This window comes from Heloderma suspectum, chromosome 2 (genome assembly GCF_057233095.1).
Source record: "Heloderma suspectum isolate Gila_16-S chromosome 2, 16-S_ref, whole genome shotgun sequence".
In the NCBI taxonomy this organism is placed as follows: domain Eukaryota; kingdom Metazoa; phylum Chordata; class Lepidosauria; order Squamata; family Helodermatidae; genus Heloderma; species Heloderma suspectum.
In genome coordinates this window covers 106303854-106322218 of record NC_139459.1, presented here as the reverse complement: position 1 = coordinate 106322218, position 18365 = coordinate 106303854, and the positions used below count along the sequence as shown (strand labels likewise).

At 41.6% G+C, this 18365-nt stretch overlaps 1 protein-coding gene across 7 annotated transcripts in view; it reads right to left on the bottom strand.

Annotated features, from left to right (window-relative positions):
• The window catches only part of KDM4C (lysine demethylase 4C), a 336197-nt gene that overhangs the window by 16020 nt on the left and 301812 nt on the right, over nt 1-18365 (bottom strand). For all 7 annotated transcript variants that reach the window (XM_084834476.1, XM_084834472.1, XM_084834475.1 and 4 more), the window contains one exon: nt 1804-1923. In XM_084834476.1, the coding sequence (XP_084690602.1) occupies nt 1804-1923 (120 nt within the window). The remainder of the gene's footprint in view (nt 1-1803; nt 1924-18365) is intronic.

Genomic DNA, 18365 nt, shown 5'->3' with positions numbered 1-18365 from the left:
TGAGGTACTCTAACTGCAAAAGTAGCTAAATATTGGTCCTGGCAAGATTTCCCTCCTGCCCCCTGGACTATGCAACTGACAAAAGTTGACGTTTTTTCCTTCCCCGCTGCTCCTTTTCTTGCCCCTGCCAGATAGCAAAAATATTTACAGTTCTCACATCTGTAATAACTTTATGACAATTGCCCACTGTGAGTGAATTAGGGTTTTATTGCAGTGGACTCAACACAATGGGCATCTCCTAGTGTTTTCACCCTTTCTAAAGTGGAGGTGTGTGTATTATGGAAGTCCCTGGAAGACTGAAGCACCACTACAAAGCTGCCTTCTTTTTCCAACATGTGAATGTTCTTCTGTTAACAATGACACTCGAAGCTCCACAATCACAAACATCCTTTACATCAGAAGAATCTTGTTAGAACCCTCAGGAGGGCTAAGCATGTGTGATGCCCCTCCCTTTCTCCACACACAGGTAACAGACACTGTCGGATGCAGTACAATCATCATTATCCTAAGCATGCATGAAATGAGGTGGATGATGAGTTCAGACAGAGAAAGTTGTTGGCAAAGGATCCCCAGGAGACTTTCTCTTCTAGATTTATGTATTTGCAACATTTTTAGACTTAAAGTGTAGGGCTTTAAATTCATATAAATTAAGACCATGCATTTGGAGTAGGGAAATAAGGGGACAGGGAAATAATTTAGCACCACATTGTTCACACCCTGCTGCTTATCAATTCCTGACTGCCCCTATAGAAAGCAGCATTTCCCATTCTAAAACAGCTGTTGGATTACTATTATAAACATTTGTGTATAACATAGTTTGAGCCTAAGCTATGGACTTTTCAGTCTGGTGCTTGAGTATCCTGGACTTCCTTCCAACATGCTCAGCAACTGCCCAGGATGTAAAATACACTAGATAGGAAAGAGTTTAGATGATCAGTGTTTAATGAGATGTACTCCCCTGACATGAGGACAATTTGTTTTTCCATACAAGATGCATTTATAATAAAAAATAACAATAGAAGAAGCTTATAGAAATGTGCCATCTGGTGGTTACATTTACCTATGAACTTGAGTGCATAAAGTCACCCTAGGTGTTGTGTATATATACCCATGAGGATACTGAGACTCCTTCCTACTCTTCTTGAGAATTATGATCTGAACAGCTGGAAATCTGAGTTCATATTCGGATTTTACAAATTAGAACAAGCAGCTTGGGTTTACTGACCTTAGATATTTTCTGAATGACCAAATCATTTTCCCCCCCCTGACAAGAGAAATCAAGGCTGTAAACTGCCCGAGGCAGAGGTGAAGCTGAGAAACACTCTCTACTGGACAGGAACACACAGAACTGCAGGTTCCGGGCAAAATCATCTTACAGGATGTCAGTTCATACAATCAGAGTTAGGAGCGTTGAAGGTCATCTAGTCCAACCCCCTGCTCAAAGCAGGTTGTCCAATGAGAGATGCAACTACAGCAGTCCTGATGATGGCTCTCCAGCTTTGGCTTCAATACATTCAGCAAAGGAGAGCCCATCATCTCTCAAGGTAGCCTGTTCCACGGGCGAACAGCTCTTACTGTTAGGAAGTTTCTCCTAACATTTAGATGAAATCTGCTTCCCTGCAATTTCCACCCTTTAATTCTACATCCTGCCCTCTGGAGCAACACAGAACAACTCTACAGTGATAGATGGCTATCCCTGTTATAGAACTTTACAATTCGAGCAGCCAACATAATCCAGGCATATAATGAGGATCCATACCTGAATGAAGGTTTCTAATATACAGGTCAGTAAATTAAACTTACGTTGTACATGTAAGCTACGTTGGTTCCAAGATATTTTGCACCATAAAGTTTTCCATCTGGCCACTTCACTTGAACAACCTCTCCCTCTGCAGGTGGGCCCAGCTTCAGGCAATCTCTGCTCTATTTCAAAACAAACCAAAAATACATCCAGTCAGTAAGTAGGAAGATAAAGTCTGAAACTCTACCGCTTTACAACTTGATTATGAGTCATCTTATTGCCCTGGTAACACACAATTTCCCATTCTGTGAGAAAAAAAAACTGTCCCACATCCCCACTTCTAGTAGTACATAAAGTCAATGTAACATCATATTTCAAAAACTGCAAGCAGATTCTGGTGATCACATCTGAAAATGTAACTTAAGGTCAAGTGCCTAAGGATCATGTACCTCTAGGAAAAGCCTTGCCATACACTTTACAACACTCTCCCATCACTGCATACAACACGAAGAAGAGGAATGTTGTTAAAGAGAAGATTTCTTCTTAAAGCACACAATCTATTTGCTCAGTACCTAAGGGTGAATGTAGCAGTCAGTCAGCTCTATTTCAGTGGAATATTCATACTTCCTGTCCCCATACTTTTTCTTCTTCTTTTTACAGATTTCTCTCTCATGCTTCTGAGGCATGAATATATTCCCCTTGTTTGTACCCTGACAATAACCCTATGAAACAAATTAGGATATTGGGGAGAGAGATTTGGCCAAGGCCATCCATTGAGCTTCATGACTGAGCATGGATTTGAGAACCTGTATCTCCTACATCTATACAAGGTCGACCATTAAACCAGCAGACTCCTAGACTGCCTTAACATGCTTGTTCCCTACGTGGCATGTGATGCAGGCAGGGAAGTCCACTCCCATATACAAGGACTTCCAGAAGCTTCCAAACTGTGATGGGCATAAATGTGAGGGTCCAATGAAGGCAAAATGCAACCTACCCATCAATTCCAACTTCATTAAGTTCAGCAACAGGATTTTAAATGTTTGAAAATCCTATCTAAAACACTTGATAGGATTACAAGATTATATTAGTATGTACATTATTACTCAGTGCAGTGATTTTTTAAATATAGTACAAACTATCTCAAGCTGCTTCACAAGTAGTACTGAGAGCTTGATTCCCTGATGCAATGTTGACAATGACTCTTAAAATAAAAAGTGTTATTCTCGAAGTAGTCAAAGAGATGAGGTGGTCTGGGAGTAATATTTTCCTCTATGTTTAAGCAAAGGTTTTGTCTCTCTCCACAGTACAGGTTTTTTTTTTAAGTTCATAATTATTTCAGGAATGACAGACATAACAAGTACCATTAACTCTCTTCTGGATCCCAAAGCAGCATGGGTTGACGTGAAATATGAATACATTGCCTTGCAACATCCACCGCAGACAAGGATTGAACCAAAATAATGTGATGTAGTCTTCAAAGTTCGCAAGCCTAGTTTTCTGAGCCCACAAAAGCCTTCATAGTTAATGTGACCCATATTTTCAGTGTCTTTTTTCATATTTTCAAAGCTTTGGAGGATGAGGAAAGGTGAAGTGTTCGGTTCTTGGAACAGTTAAAAATTGTGTTGGGACTAAAAAACCAAAAATAATATTTGTAAAATATGAAAATAAAAAAAAATGGGTGAAAAGCAGTCATTAACCAAATAGTAATGTATTAAAGTATACAAACTATGTACAGCTGATGGAGAGAATTTTAACATGTACATTTCCAACTGGCAGAGTTTTCATGGCAACATTCTCATCATGCAGTGGACACTACAGAAAATCAGCTTCCTATGTAATTGCATGTCCAGCAGCATAGGTCACCACTGGGTAAGCAGTCATCTGTATTTTCCAAATGCAACTATATTTTAGCCCTCAGCAAGTTAGCTATCTCCCTCCTCTCTCCAGGCAAATGGCAGAGTAGTGTCAACAGAGCTAAGCAAGTCAACAGAGGCAGTGGCGGCAAGTAGGACAATGTGGGGTTTTTTCGGAGTGTCGGATTACATTGGGATATTTCATAAAACCTCTAATCTGATCCACTCTGAATTTGGTTGGGAAGTGAACACGGCTATTAAATATGGAAATACGACTTAAGATCTCACTGTAGCACATTTGTACTGAAATTAGTACACCAGAATTCATTTGTGGAAATTAAAAGCAAAGCAACAATAGAAAGAACACCTAAAAACATCTATAGATATTAGAAGGCAATGATAGCATGGATGTGTCCATGCTCAGTTTGTCAGCAATTGGTGGAAAAATGAGAATGCCTTTACCAATTACAACAAAGGAAGACCATGGTCACTAATCCATTGTTTTCAATAATAATTCTGTAGTTTTCTAATACAAAGAGAAAACACACTCACAGAAGAGCAGTGAAACTGGAGAGAAATGCAATATTTACATTTAAGTGCTGCAGGATCAAGTGTTGCCAGAAAATGATCTCAGTCTCAATGGGAAAAATGCCATCCCTGTTTTGTTTCGAACTGCTGGAGAACAGCTTTCACAGAAACAGCATTTGTTAATGGTTCCTAAAGCTTTTGTAATCAGCCAGCAGCATTCTGTGTGTATATTAAAATCTAGCTCCCTCTGGTGGTAGATTCAGGCAAGGCTCAAATGGGCATAGGACTTCGCTGTTTGGGCAATAAGGGTCTAGGTGCCAATGACAACATTGTCGTGTATATGGATGCAGCCACAGGTTTCCTAGACTAATCATCTTGCCTGAACAACTGTACTTTCCATCCCACTGACACTACTGCATGTGCATGCTGTGCAACTCCTTATATCAAGATGAAGAAAATCAATTCTCATCCTGATAAGATTAGAACTCTTTTCTACAGATGATTGCTAAACTCATTTTCTACAAGCAGGTCTGCTACTGCAGGGCTTTGAAATAGATGGGGAGGTTGACACATTACTTTGAGAGAGGGCTACCTAGAGTTTGCCACTGAAGAGGGGTTGAGCCACCTGCATATATTGCTAATAGGGAAATATTGCATGCTTGTTTTTCTGGGCCTCAATTTTTATTTTTTGCACACATCCAGGCAACTATGCCTGCAAACTGGGGGGGGGGGGAGCTTTTTTGCAGTTTATCTGATACAGTGTAGCATTTAAGGCACCCAATAAAACATTGTGACCTTCATTCAGAAAGTATGGATTAGAAACTTTGCATGATCTTTCAGTTCACAATCCTGTTCCTCCAGAGCACTCCTTTCAGCTGTAATGGGATAACTTCCTAGTAAATGAGGTGTGGATTGCTGGCTCTGTGTCTAATTTGGCAGTGCATGATGAACCCCACAGCTGTATACTTCCTCAGATGTTCCCTCCTACTGTCAGAATTCTACTGCAGAAACAAGTGACCTCAGAAATACTTTTTCCACTGCAGTGCCACATACAGCTTGCTACTTTCCCATTCAACCTGGCTAGCCTTGGTACTAGCTATCGTCACACTCTCATTTCCCCCACGATGGTTCACAAAGGCCTCAGATGGAGAGAAGGGGTTTAGCAAGTACGTGTTGCTCTTCACCTTCTCCCTGTTTCTCCTCTCAGTTCGGGGCACAGTTAAGAGTTCCTCCGTGGCCTTTTTTCTTTCACCTTTTATCTGTTGCTTCCAAGCCTCACCTACTTGCTCTTTTCCTGTCCTTACTTGGGAGTAATCATCCTCCCAAGGATTACTCACAAGGAGCCATAGCTTCCTGGCTGTCTCCTTCTGTCACTTTCTAATGGCCCACAACAGTGGCAGAGGAGCCCAGTCAGTCCTGCCACAGTTCCCACCCTCCTACACTGCTATTTGGAAAATCACTTGAGCTGCCATCGGAGGTCCGCCATGCTCCGTCATTGCAGACTTTTAAGAAGTCCTTGAAAACATATTATTTTACTATGGCCTTCTCGTGAAATAACTGCTATTGTTGCTGTTACTGCTGTTAACACTGTTGCTGGTTTTACTGTTGGCTTTTATTGTTGTTTTTACTGTTTTTATGTTTTTATCACTTTTAATATTTTAACTGTTTTTATGTATTTTGTTGCTGTAAGCCACCTTGGGAGGGCTTCTGCCCTGAAAGATGGCCAAGGAATATTTTAAATAAATACAATAAATAAATGTTACTTATCTATTTAACATTATATTCTGTGATGTTGTTGTTCAATTAAAGGTTCAGTTTAGAAGTTGCAACATCTTTTTTAAAACACTGTGAAACCCAAGACGTGACAACTTGTTTATCATAAAACCTACTGCAGTTGCCTGAGGGAGACTCCTTGATGCATTGGCACCTTAATGAAAAATGAATGATTTCTGAAGCTCACAAGTGAATTTTCACAATGGAGGAAAATAAGCAGGGGTGTCCATCAAGGCTTTATATTGGGCACAATCCTATTTAACTTATTTATTCATGATTTGGAGCCAGGGGTAAATAGTGAGGAAGCCAAATTTCCAGACATGAAATTATTCAGAATTCTGAAATTGTAAGCGGACTAAGGAAATACTAAAGGATCCTTCCAAATGGGTGAATAAGCAACAAAATGGAATGAACAGCATCACAGAAGTTCATAATCTCCTGGTTCGGAACAGAAAGATTGGCAGCTTGTGATGCTCACCTTCAATCAATATGAGCATATTGCCCATCTCTAGTTTAGATTTTAAGCCAAGTCAGAGAAGACCTCCTCCCTTTCCTCCCACTTTTCTGGCCTGGCAACAGCATCAGTGGCAATGGCAAAGAGGTCTCATTGGAGGCCTCCCTCCCTGGCACTTTGAATGTTGCTACATCCACACAAAAGGACTCAGGCACCTTGAGAAAACTACATTTCCCACAGTTCCTAGAGCCTCTGATGTTGCTGTAGCAGAGTTCTAGCAGCCACTAGGGATACAGGAACCCTTCAAGCAAGATATTCCTACCGCTACTGCACCTACTGCTAGGGATGTATGGGTTCCCCACCGTCTGTTCCAGTGGGGAATCCTCGGGGGGGGGGAGATGACCTGTTCCTCCCCCCCGGAATCCGCACAGAGCGGTTCCACTTGGCAAGGATTCCGCAGAGCCAAGGGCTGCCCCATTCCGCCGTCCGCATGCCCTGGATTCCCCCATTTTTTTTCGGCTCCCCAAACTTATATAAATAATTCCGTAAGTACCGCCGAAAAGTCCTTTTTGCACGCATGCCGTCAGTCTCTGTAAGCCTCAGGTCATAGGGACAATGCCTTTTTATTTTCGTAAAAAGGGTAAAGCCCTTCGCAGGGATTCCCCATGTAACTTCCAGTCACCTGACCTGACCTGACCTCACTGGACCTGACCTGACCTCACCTCACCTGACCTCACCTCCACAGACAATAAACAGAAAAGATGGAGGATTTCCTTGGAGTTCAAGACTCAGCCCCAGTGAAAGAAAGCCTCAGGTCATGGGGAAAATGCCTCGTAAAAAGGGTAAAGCTGTTCACATTCTTCTTCCTCCATTTCTGATTTACGGATTTCTTTTCGTAATTATTTTCGTAAGATCTGCCGTTTGGCAGACAAAAAACAAAGGGTCTGGTCTGGGTTGTCCAGGCTGCTCCGTTCCAAGGAGGATTCCACGGACCGGATTTGTCAGAATTCGATCCCATTTAAATTTGTGCGGAATTCTCTGACATCCTTACCTTCTGCTATTGTCACCATCATATGACCAAATAGGAAGTGCATAAAGGGCTTTTCTACACAAGGCATTTATTGTGTGTTTGTCAATCCCTACTCACAGTTGTTTATGGGTTCTTTAGAAAATGTTATGGCCCTCCAGTTTCACTTCTGTGTCTAACCAGCATTTTTGGCGAGATTTTTTAGAGCAGGGAAAATGCAGTGTTAATTGTGAAAGTGAAAGCAAGCAAGAACAATTGCCTCTTGTATATTTGTGCTATTCTGCTATACCACATTACCACCCAGAGGTTAAGTAGTGGAGAAGCAGCAAAGGAAATGTTCCTCATGTACTGCTTGGATCTCAATTCTGCCACAAAATCAAAAGTAAATACAGCCGATTAACAGCCAATTAACAGCACCGTGTAGAAAAGCTCTAAGTGAAAAGGGTCAGGCTACAGGGGCCTACAGGAGGTGGGGGGAAGAGGTGTTTGATTCCATTGCACTCCCAATGAAGGGAGCATGATGGGATCTGTAACGGGCTCAAAATAAACCCATTTATTTATTTGAAAATAGGTCGGTTTGCCAAGCCCAATTCAAAATCAAATCAAGGGGGGGCTTGGGTTCAAGAAATTGAACCTTCCCAAGAAATAGGATTACAAGTAAGTAAGTAAGTAAGTAAGTAAGTGCAAAGTGATTCATATTGGCCAACCCGTAATTATACATATACTCTGATGTGGGTGGGGGGAGAGGGGAGAGTCTGAATTGGCTCTTAAGTACCCGGGAAAGTGACCTTGGGGTTGTGGAGGATAGCTCACAGAAAACATCACTCAGTGTGCTGCAGAAGTGAAAAATAAGGCAGAGTTGGGAATTATGAGGAAAGGGACTAAAAGTAAAATTTCACTTACTGCTGTTCATTTGTTATGTTGTGTGCCACTTTAGGCATAGTTTTGTGGGAAACTGGCATAGAAATAGATTATGATGATTTTAAAAAAAATATCTCCATGGTGTTCATAAATATCTAACATATCCCTCTAAAATGCTTTAGCTTTTCCTTGTAGGAAAGGTGTCCAAACTCGTTTAAATCATTTTAGTATCCTTTTTCTGCATCTTTTCCAGCTCTATGATCTTCTTTCTGAGATGGAATTAGAACAATGGACAGGATTTCAAATGTGGTTGTGCCATATATTTGATGTCAAGGTTGCCTCTGAGCACATAGAGTGGCAGAGCAGTTCAGATTCTGAGGAAGAGCTGCAAAAAGTGGGGGAGGAACTTTCCCAGGCTTCAGAGGCACAGCTGGATGGAGAAGGCCCCCCCTTCACACATCCCTGTGATAGATAGCTAACAGGGGGAGGCAGGGGAAGGACAACCTGAACTCTTAGACGCCAGGCACAGGCGCAGAGTCAAGAGGGAGATGGCAGGGGCAGAGCTTAGACGGTCTGCCCGATTGGCTTGGCGTCAACAGCTGTGTCTAGAGGTGTAATGGGAGAAGGGGAGATCTTCCCCTCCCACCCCTTAAGTTAGGATAGTTTGCTGCCTTTTCCCAAATGGTGGCCAACTTTCGTAGCTTCCCTTTGAACTCCTTGAAGGCTTTTCCTTTGTAGCCTGGGAGTCACTAGTAATGTGTATACCTCATTAGAGTAAGTGGATTAAAGCCGTGGAATAAAGGACTCTTGTCTGTGTTTTGATTTGGCTTTTGGAGTTCTCAGCAGGGCAAAAAGGGAACCCTGACAGCTTGGCCACCGTTTGGGAAAAGGTGGCAAACTATCCTAACTTAAGGGGTGGGAGGGGAAGATCTCCCCCTCTCCTGTGACACAACTAGACACAACTGCTAGGGATGTACGAAAGTTCCACCACGGATCTCGGGGAGATCGCTGAAATCGGTGGCGGAACTGCTTGCCCCCCCCCCGGGACGGGACTTACCTGGAGCGGATCTTCCTGGCAGCGGCGGCTCCGGCGGCGGTTCGGCGGCAGGGGCCGGTCTTCTGACCGGCCGCCGCCATTTCCAAGTTTAAAAAAAACAAAAACAAAAAAACGTGATAGGCTACGTAAAGATTTACGTAGCCTATCATGGCTAGATTTTTAAAAAAACACTGTGATAGGCTACGTAAATGTTTATGTAGCCTATCACGGCTGACTTAAAAAAAAAACAACGCGCGTACGCAAATGGCGGCGCCCATGGGTGCCATTTGCATTCCTTATTTTGGCACGTCTTAGTCTACGTAAACATTACGTAGACTAAGACGTGCCAAAATAAGGAACGCAAATGGCACCCATGGGCACCGCCACTTGCATACGTGCGTTTTGTTATTTTTTTAATCAGCCATGATAGGCTACGTAAACATTTATGTAGCCTATCACGGCTGACTGCAGGGACGCAAACGGCAGCGGCTACAGCCGCTGCCATTTGCATCCCTGCTAGCCAGCAGCCGGATGTCCGGCTGCTGGCGGAGCCGGCCGGCGGCTCTGCAGAATCGCTGCAGAGCACAGCCGGCCGGCCAGGATTCCGGGGGGGGGGAACGGAGCACCTCCCCCCCCAGCGAGGATTCCGGGGGGAGGGACGGAACGCCTCGGCCCACACCATCAGCATAATCCCCGAAAGGTAAGTACCTTTCGTACATCCCTAGTTGATGCTGAGCCAATCAGGCAGACCACCTAAGCTCTGCCCCTGCCATCTCCCTCTTGACTCTGTGCCTGTGCCTGGAATCTAAGAGTTCAGGTTGTCCTTCCTCTGCCTCACCGTTTGCTATCTATCACAGGGATATGTGAGGGGTGCCCCTCTCTGTCCAGCTGTGCCTCTGAAGCCTGGGAAAGTTCTTCCCCCACATTTTGCAGCTCTTCCTCAGAATCTGAACTGCCCTGCCACTCTGTGTGCTCAGAGGCAACCTTGACATTTATAATGGTGTTGTGCCATTTACCCCAACATATCACATGAACAGCAGTAAATGTAACAACAATATTCCAAAAATACAATAGGAACAGCCAAAAATAACAAACAGCCATGGTGTTGGTAAATAAATTGTTTTCCCTCTCTCTCATAATTCTAGAACTCGGGAGTCACCCAATGAAATGGACTGGGAATAGCAACCAAAAGAAAGTACTTCTTCAGACAATGCATAATTGATGTATGGGATTTGCTAACTCAGGATATGGTGATGGCCCTAACTTTAGATAGCCTTAAAAGAGGATTAGACATATTTATGGAAGATAAGACCTACAGATGTATCAAGATCTCAAAGGCTGTAATGCCATACATACTTAATTGGGAGTAGACATATATAGGATTGCACTGTAGGTTATGGGTGTTGTGGAAGCTCCACCCTCAGAGGCAATATGCAATATGCCTCTGAGTACCACAAGCTGGGGACAAACAACAACGGATTGCCATTAACTTTATGCTTTGCTTGTAAGTTTCCAGAGGCATCTGGTTGGCTACTGCTAGAAACAAAATGCTGGACAACATAGACCTTTGGACTGATGCAGCAAGCCAGTTTATATGTTTTGATGTTCTGGAATTATTTTTGCTCCATTATGGATTGTGGGGGTTTCCATTGCTGTATTGTAAAACAACAACAACAACACTTTGAAGGCCAACATCCAGATTATCTTCTCCATATTCCTTTCTATCTTAATTAAAAATGCAATATTTATTAATCTAAACATAATTTAATCCCAAATGCCACACTCTTATGGATATCCCAGATAATCATGTTGCTTGCTTTGTAGTCAATGGAGGTGACTCAGTTGTTTTAAGACATTTTCATGACAAAACAGCTGGTACATTTCCTGCATCTAATTTGATGCAAACCCTACATTATCTAGAATGTGCATTTAGATTTAAGGAGCAGCAGCTCTCCTCTGCTTTCCGTCCCATATTTAGCACTCACAATGATGTATTTCAGGCTAGAAATCATTTGTGAAAAAAATGCCTTTACCTTCCACGCCCTGCAAGAAGTTACAAAAATACCTGTGAAGATACTGAGGCTTTCACCCACCATTTCTTTTCGCAACAGCCTTGGTTTCCCCTTCTCAACTCTCTTTGATTCAACTGAATGTATCCTTGATAGAAAACCCTTCCTATCTACCCCCAGTCTTAAGCAACATTTATAAGGCATGCCATATTCTTATTCCAGACACCAGTCTTTTCAAAATGGCTAAATGGCCACTTCAAAATGACTAAAACTATGTGAAATTGTTCTCTTGAAGATATTTTCAAATACATTTGCAAGAGTTCTCTAACAAAAGGGTTGCCAGAAACAAAAATACCTAAACAAGCTATTTTAAAATCACAACATGGAAGCTGATAGCTCAATATGCACAGCTGCTTTATTTTAATATACATACAACTCTCCAGTTGTCTTTGGTTGAACAATTCTAAGATATACCACTTTCTCTACTTTTTGATATAAAAATGTAATTGCTTGATGAAACCTAAGCACTTACCAGGTTGTTTCCATAATGGGCATACTCACTGTAGTAACAGAAATAATCAAATGATCATTTCAGCAGGGTTTTATACTGGCACTACAGGAGGAGGCATGCAGGAGAAGGAGTAGGAAACTGTCACAAAGCGTCAGCTTGCACTGTTTAAAATCTAGGGGGAAAGCAGGGTTCCTGTAGCAGAGCTGTACAGGTGACTGGACTGGGGTTCCCTGAGGTAGGAAGAGTATCCCTCAGGACTGAACTGAAATGTCAGCAAGTCCATACAGTTAATGCACTAAATGCAAGCTGTCCATTCTGCTTAAGCTAGTTCAGCGTGCATTCGCTTGAAACTTGGGTGTGAGTGATTAAGCTTTCACAGTTATGCTTACAAAGTGATAGTTTTCATAAAGAACATGACCTCTGTAATTAGTATTAACAACTCTGCAACAGACAAGCTTACCACAGAAACATATACAGTGGCAGAGATGAGAGTAACTAATGTAATTTATCTACTCACACTGTTAAAGCTGATGGAAAGAGGAACTCTGGAAATTCACAGCAAACATCACAAATGCTTGTTAGACAACATCTAGCTTGGGAGAACTGAATGGGCATGGCTCTATGTGTTCATTCAAGTTGCCCGAAGAGAAGAGACTGGTTTTTGAAACACCTTATTCAGTGCCACTAGCTGCAGGAGAACAAGAACCTTCTGGGACCTGAGCCTGTTCTTCTAATCCAGTGCTTTGCTCTTGCTGGGCTTCAAGTGGATTCACCCCTTTTGCCTTGCTCCCATATAATCCTGCTCTTGCTTAATTGCACATTATGTGAACAAAGTACTCCCTGTGTGAAGTTCAGAGTAGGGATGAATGATTCTGTTAATTTTGTTTACTCTCATTTTTGTTTGTTTCATCCGGTTTCTGCATCAGTTTGCAATATTTCTTTTAAAGTCCACATGAATTCATATGCATTTTATGTGCATTTCTCCTACTATATGCAGTTTTGTATGCAATTTTGCCTAATATACAAATTTTTGCAAACAATTTTTCCGAACAGAATGCATTTTTGTTGTGTTGTTTTCACTACTTTACACATTTTCATGTTCACTTTTCCCTAATAATGTATTTTTGTACACAGTTTAGATTGGAGAAATACATTGTACAATTTGGAGAAGTGTGACACCAAAGGATAAGTGTGTTTCATTGTTGCATTGCTTTGGGAAATGCGAATTACGTAGGTTTGCATTAAAATGGGAACAAATTTCTCCCCATTCCCTCAGAGACCCAGGATCTTGCTTTGCCTTGTTATTGCTCCCTGGTTCTGTTATTTCCCCTTCCCCCACTTTTCTACATATTCCTCTCTGCTCTGCCCGCTCATACTACTTTCTTCTTCAAACAGCCCATACACAGGCATGCATCACATCCATGCTGTTGACACTAACATGAAATGTTATAATGGTCAGACATAACAGGGCTCACACCTTGGGGCCCCAATGGCAAGAGCTCCTTTAACCTGCACCTCCTTTTCACTGTTACAACTTGCTTATGCACCCACCTCACTCTGGCCCAGAGGGATGTGAGCAAACCACCAAGCAAATAGTGGTGGTGAGAAAGAAGAAGAGTAGCCTGTTTGCCCGCTGGCTCTCTGTTTGGCAAGCAAACAGGTGGTGGAAATGATGAGGAAGAGGACTAGCAACAGCAGCATCTGGTGATAATGGTGGTATTGGAGTAGACACTCGGGGGAGGGGGGCACTGAGGGCGTCTTGCCGCCCCCCATCTGGAGCTGTCAGTGCTCATGTGAAATATTTAGTTTATTAAGCATGTTCAGCATGCTCCCAATAGCCTACAAAGCAAATGGGATTTTTTATTTTTATTCAAAGCCCCATCATGGCAGCACTGGGAATAATTAGGCATGTAAAGACCCTGAAAAAACTCAAGCAGAAAAAACAGATTTTTTTTTACAAAGGATTGTAAAACAAAGGCAAAGGCAACAGCCTTCCTTAACCTGCTGCTCTCCAGATGTTTCAGACTTCAGCTCCCATCAGTCTTTGCCAGTATGTCCAATGGTCAGGAATTCTAGGAGTTGTAGTTCAAAACATCTGGAGGGCACTGGGTTGCGAAAGGATGAAATAGAGGATATGTAATTTATTTATTTTTAAACATATATGCAAATTATGAGAAAGAATATCTCAAACTCTAGCAGAATCAAAGCTACTGAATACCTTACAATGTGGTTATAATATGTGTTTTTCTGTCTTTTGAGGCACACTTTCTTTCTGAATTAAAATTTGAGGCATATTTCATTTTTACACCTGACAAAGTTTTCTTTTTACGAAAGCCAGAGAGAGTCAACTGGGCTCGCAGGAGCCTTGTTTAATTATTTATTTCTCATAACAGCTCTCACATGGTATACTAATTAGTCCTGGCATACAGTTTGTGAATAACTGTTCTAAAGCATATATTCACAAATGTTTCAGAGAAAAAAGCACAGGATGCTAACTCACACGTTCAGTTCTGGAAATCTAAGGGAAAGACATCCATGAAGGTGGGGAAATGTTTATATTTTTAAATACCATCTCAAATTGTCATGTTATTATACTGACATTTTTGTTCAAATGCACGATCACAAAAATGTGCCCAGTCCCATTACAAAGTAAGCCAAAGATGGTAATTTTGATGTTTTGTGAAATTTAGGTGTGTTTGGAAAAGCAGAAGTGGTCTTTAGAAAATCTCTGTGTGATGTACTTTTACTGTCACATTTCTAAATGGCTCTCTTCCTTTTCTCATGGGTGGTGATGAATTTAAAGCACTGAATGATGGGGCATAATCGTCACCAGTCTCATCTTACTAAAGGCTCTCCCGGGTCCTCTATTGAGAGGATGGAGTTACATTAGTGTCAGCATAATTCTGTTAGGGGCTTTATGTATCAATGCTGGCTTTAAAAAAAAAAAGATTAAAAAATCCTTACATTTCTATTTATGTTTGTGCTCTTTCGGATGAGGAAACATCCATTTTGGAAAAGACTGATAGACCAAAATAAATAACTAAATAAAATATAATCAGTAGCTGTGTCACATTTACTTGGACTGGCAAACTTGAGTCATGTAGTAATACATCTTTTATTACTGTTCTTGACTGCTGCAGCTTGCAGACTGAGTTTAACTGAACAGTGCTATTATTCTGCGGGAGTAAAATAATAGCACTGTTGGATATGTTGGATATTCTGGAACTACACATGGGCACTGGAATAGGTCCTGTGGGAGTCCTGAAAATGCAGCACCATCCAAAGACTGAGGGATACGTGTCAGCATTGGTGTTTTATAAACTGAAATTGCCTTCTTTATTTTTTACAGCAACTGTCTCTGATGGCTTTAGACTCCAGTTCTAAACATGTGTAGATGCCTAACAGTGTGTCTCAGTGGGCTTGAGAAACCTGGATTCAAATGCTATCTTTACTATGAATACAATGGAGTAGCTATGGCCAGGTCCCAGCCAGAGTTTCTCACTCCATACAATGGTTTAAGACTCCAGTTCAAAGCACGCTTATATTACTAATAATGTATCTCAGTGAGCAGTGCTGCATATGGACTTGAAAAAGTATGACTCAAATCGACTACGAAGGCACTAAGGCGGGCTTCAATCCAAAGGGAGTTTGGTATGGTTTATTTATTTAAAATATTTTAGACCACCTTGAAGGGTAAAAACTCTCCCAAGGAGTCTTCCAGGATAAAATACAAAAACAATAAACATCAAATATTAATAAAAGCTAGTGATAATAATAAAACAAACATCCAGCCTCCCAAATACTAAAATCCAATATAATTGCAACTAACCCCTCAACAGTCCTATAAAACTAACCCCTCAACAGTCCTATAAAACTAAAAAGGAAAAGCCAAAGAAAACAGGTGGGTCCTTTAAGGCACTTGAAAGAGGGAAGTAGGAGAGAGAGGCGATCCATTTTTCCCCTTGTGAGGTGCATGACTGCTGTTCCAGGGCTGCTGTCGGAAGTTGGTATGGTTGGGCGCCTGCCAAGGCCAACAACTCTGCAAAGGGCTCTTTGCCAAGAGCCTCCCGGCTTGTGATGATGTTGCTCTTCCTTATGATTCCTACTTGCTCACTGCCCTTTTCCTCTGGGCCAGAGTCAGTGAATAACAGTGACAAGGAAGAGAAGCAGCATGTGCCTCCTCCTCACTCATCAGCTCTCTCCATGACAAGCAAGCAGGAAACAGTGCTGAGGTGGAGATGAGGAGCTGGTGACAATGGCAGCAAGAAGGTGGGCCCACAGTAAAGGAGGCCACCCACAGTGAGTGTCTTGCCCAAGGGCCCTCCAAAACCTGCAGCCAGTAGTGGTTGTACCCACTGTGGTAAGAGACTGTATTTGCAATTACTTAAAGAAAACTGACTGGTACCCTCCACTGTAGTCTGTAGCATCTGTCTGCTTCATTGTCTGACCTATTAACTATTTGGCTAATGTCTGGCCTACAATCTACTAATGCCTAGAAAATTAGGGCAATTAAACTGTTGGTCTAGCTAATGATACACGAGACAGAAAATAATCAAAATGCTTTTACAACTCAAATTACTCTCATTATATTAGGGACCAGTATGTGTTAAACATAATGTTGATATAGGATTGTTACCTTTCAACTGATATTATCTCAGAATATTAATCCTGGGGGAAAGAGGACTGTAATTCTAAATGGGTTTATCTTATGAATGTCTAGTAAGGTAAAATCTGTGATTTCACTGCTTAAAGACTCAAAGATAATAACTAGAATCCTAAAAAGAATGCCTCAGACTGAAAGAAGTTCCCTACCCCTGCATGGGATTGAGTCTGTCCTATTGATTTAAATAGGTCTTCTTAACTAAATTGGACCACTGCATTTAGCAAATGTAAATACAAACATCAAAATACATACTGGGAACAGAGGCAAAGTCTTTTGTGGCTTGTGTGCTTACAAGCAAGGTACATCAACGTTTTGGAGAGAAGGCTGCAATTTCCCTAAAACTCTTCTTCCTCCTTGCAATCACATCAAAATATGTACAAACATGAAATGGTGGTTTGTCTCGCATAAATGCAATTGTGAGCTCAACTGAAATTGTACAGTGGCTTGAATACATAAAGCAAAAGCAGAAAGCTTTTGCTATCTTTGTGAGCTAGCCGAACAGGGGAAACAGATTAGAGAAATAGCTTCTTCAATAGGCAGCAACCTTGCCTTCACACAAAATTTGATGAATAAGTCCTCCCAGTGGCACTAACACCTGATATGCACATTGCACGGATTAGGAAGGCAGTTTAAAAAAAAATCCTCCCAGTTACTGATGCTACAGGTATATTATCTAATGAAAACACACAAAGATTTCTCTAAGGGATCTGAAAGTTCTTTGGTGTTTCCTTCAAACAATTATATGTTGTTCCTCTACTATCTGAGAAGCACTGAGGCATAACCAGGCCTGATTACATTTCTTCTTAGCTCCAAATCAAACTACCCCACTTGGGGGGTAAGCAGTTTCTCCTCTCTCCCACAGCTCAAGCTTTAATGCAGGTGCAAACAAAAGAGCAGTTTCTAGTAAGGAATACAGTCCCATAAGTGCAATATCTTGATGTTCCTTAATCAAGGCATCCTCAATCATTAATAACACTTTTTATAATATCCCAAACAAAGAGGTAGCTTTTCAAAGGGTCATAGCAGGGATTTAGCTGCATGGCTTCATTTATCACTAGGGGGAGGTGAACGGCTAAATCTCTCACACACTGCTTTGAAAATGTCCCATTTTGAGTGTTATACTTCCAGAAAGGCATTAGACTTTTGTAAGTAAGGACTTAGCAGGAAAAACAGGATAATCTCTGCTAATAACGTTTGAAGGGCAACCTTGCTTCCTGAAAAAACTGTAAAACAACAGCAGAGAGCAGCATGCACAACTATAAGAGAGAAGATGCACATTTGTGGCTGCATATGTCCCAGCATGCCCTACTCTCCACATAGGTCCTTTCATGCTATTGCAGTCTTGCAGCATACCAGTCCAGGCTGGAAACCATAACCTTGGCTGATCCCACTCTTCCCCCTTCAACATGCCCTTCTCTAGTGACAATGCAGGGAATTCTGTGCTGCCCATCCAACCATGTGAACAACATTCTCCAGGTATTTGGCACTACAATCACAACTCAGACATTGATCTGACCATTTTAAAACCTGTACCAATGACATCTTATTCCTCCTTGCAATTGTAGGTCATGGAGCATCTTATACAAAAACATGTACAAACCTCTAACAAAAGTTCAGGTTTCTCAGAACGATACCTATTTAAATGCATTAGAAGTAATCCCAGGAAAATATGGTATATGGGGAGACATTAGTTAAAATGATTGGTCTGTAAGATAAGTAGAGGTCTTCACTGGCTAATTTACTAGCTGGTGAGGACTTCATAGGAAAACCAGATGAAAAACATTACAGAAAATATTTGAAAGAGTTTGGCTTATACAAATCCACCATAAACAAATGGCATAAACTGTCAAATGATGTATAAGATCCAAAATGATGACTTGGCAATTATACATTTGCGTACGCGCTT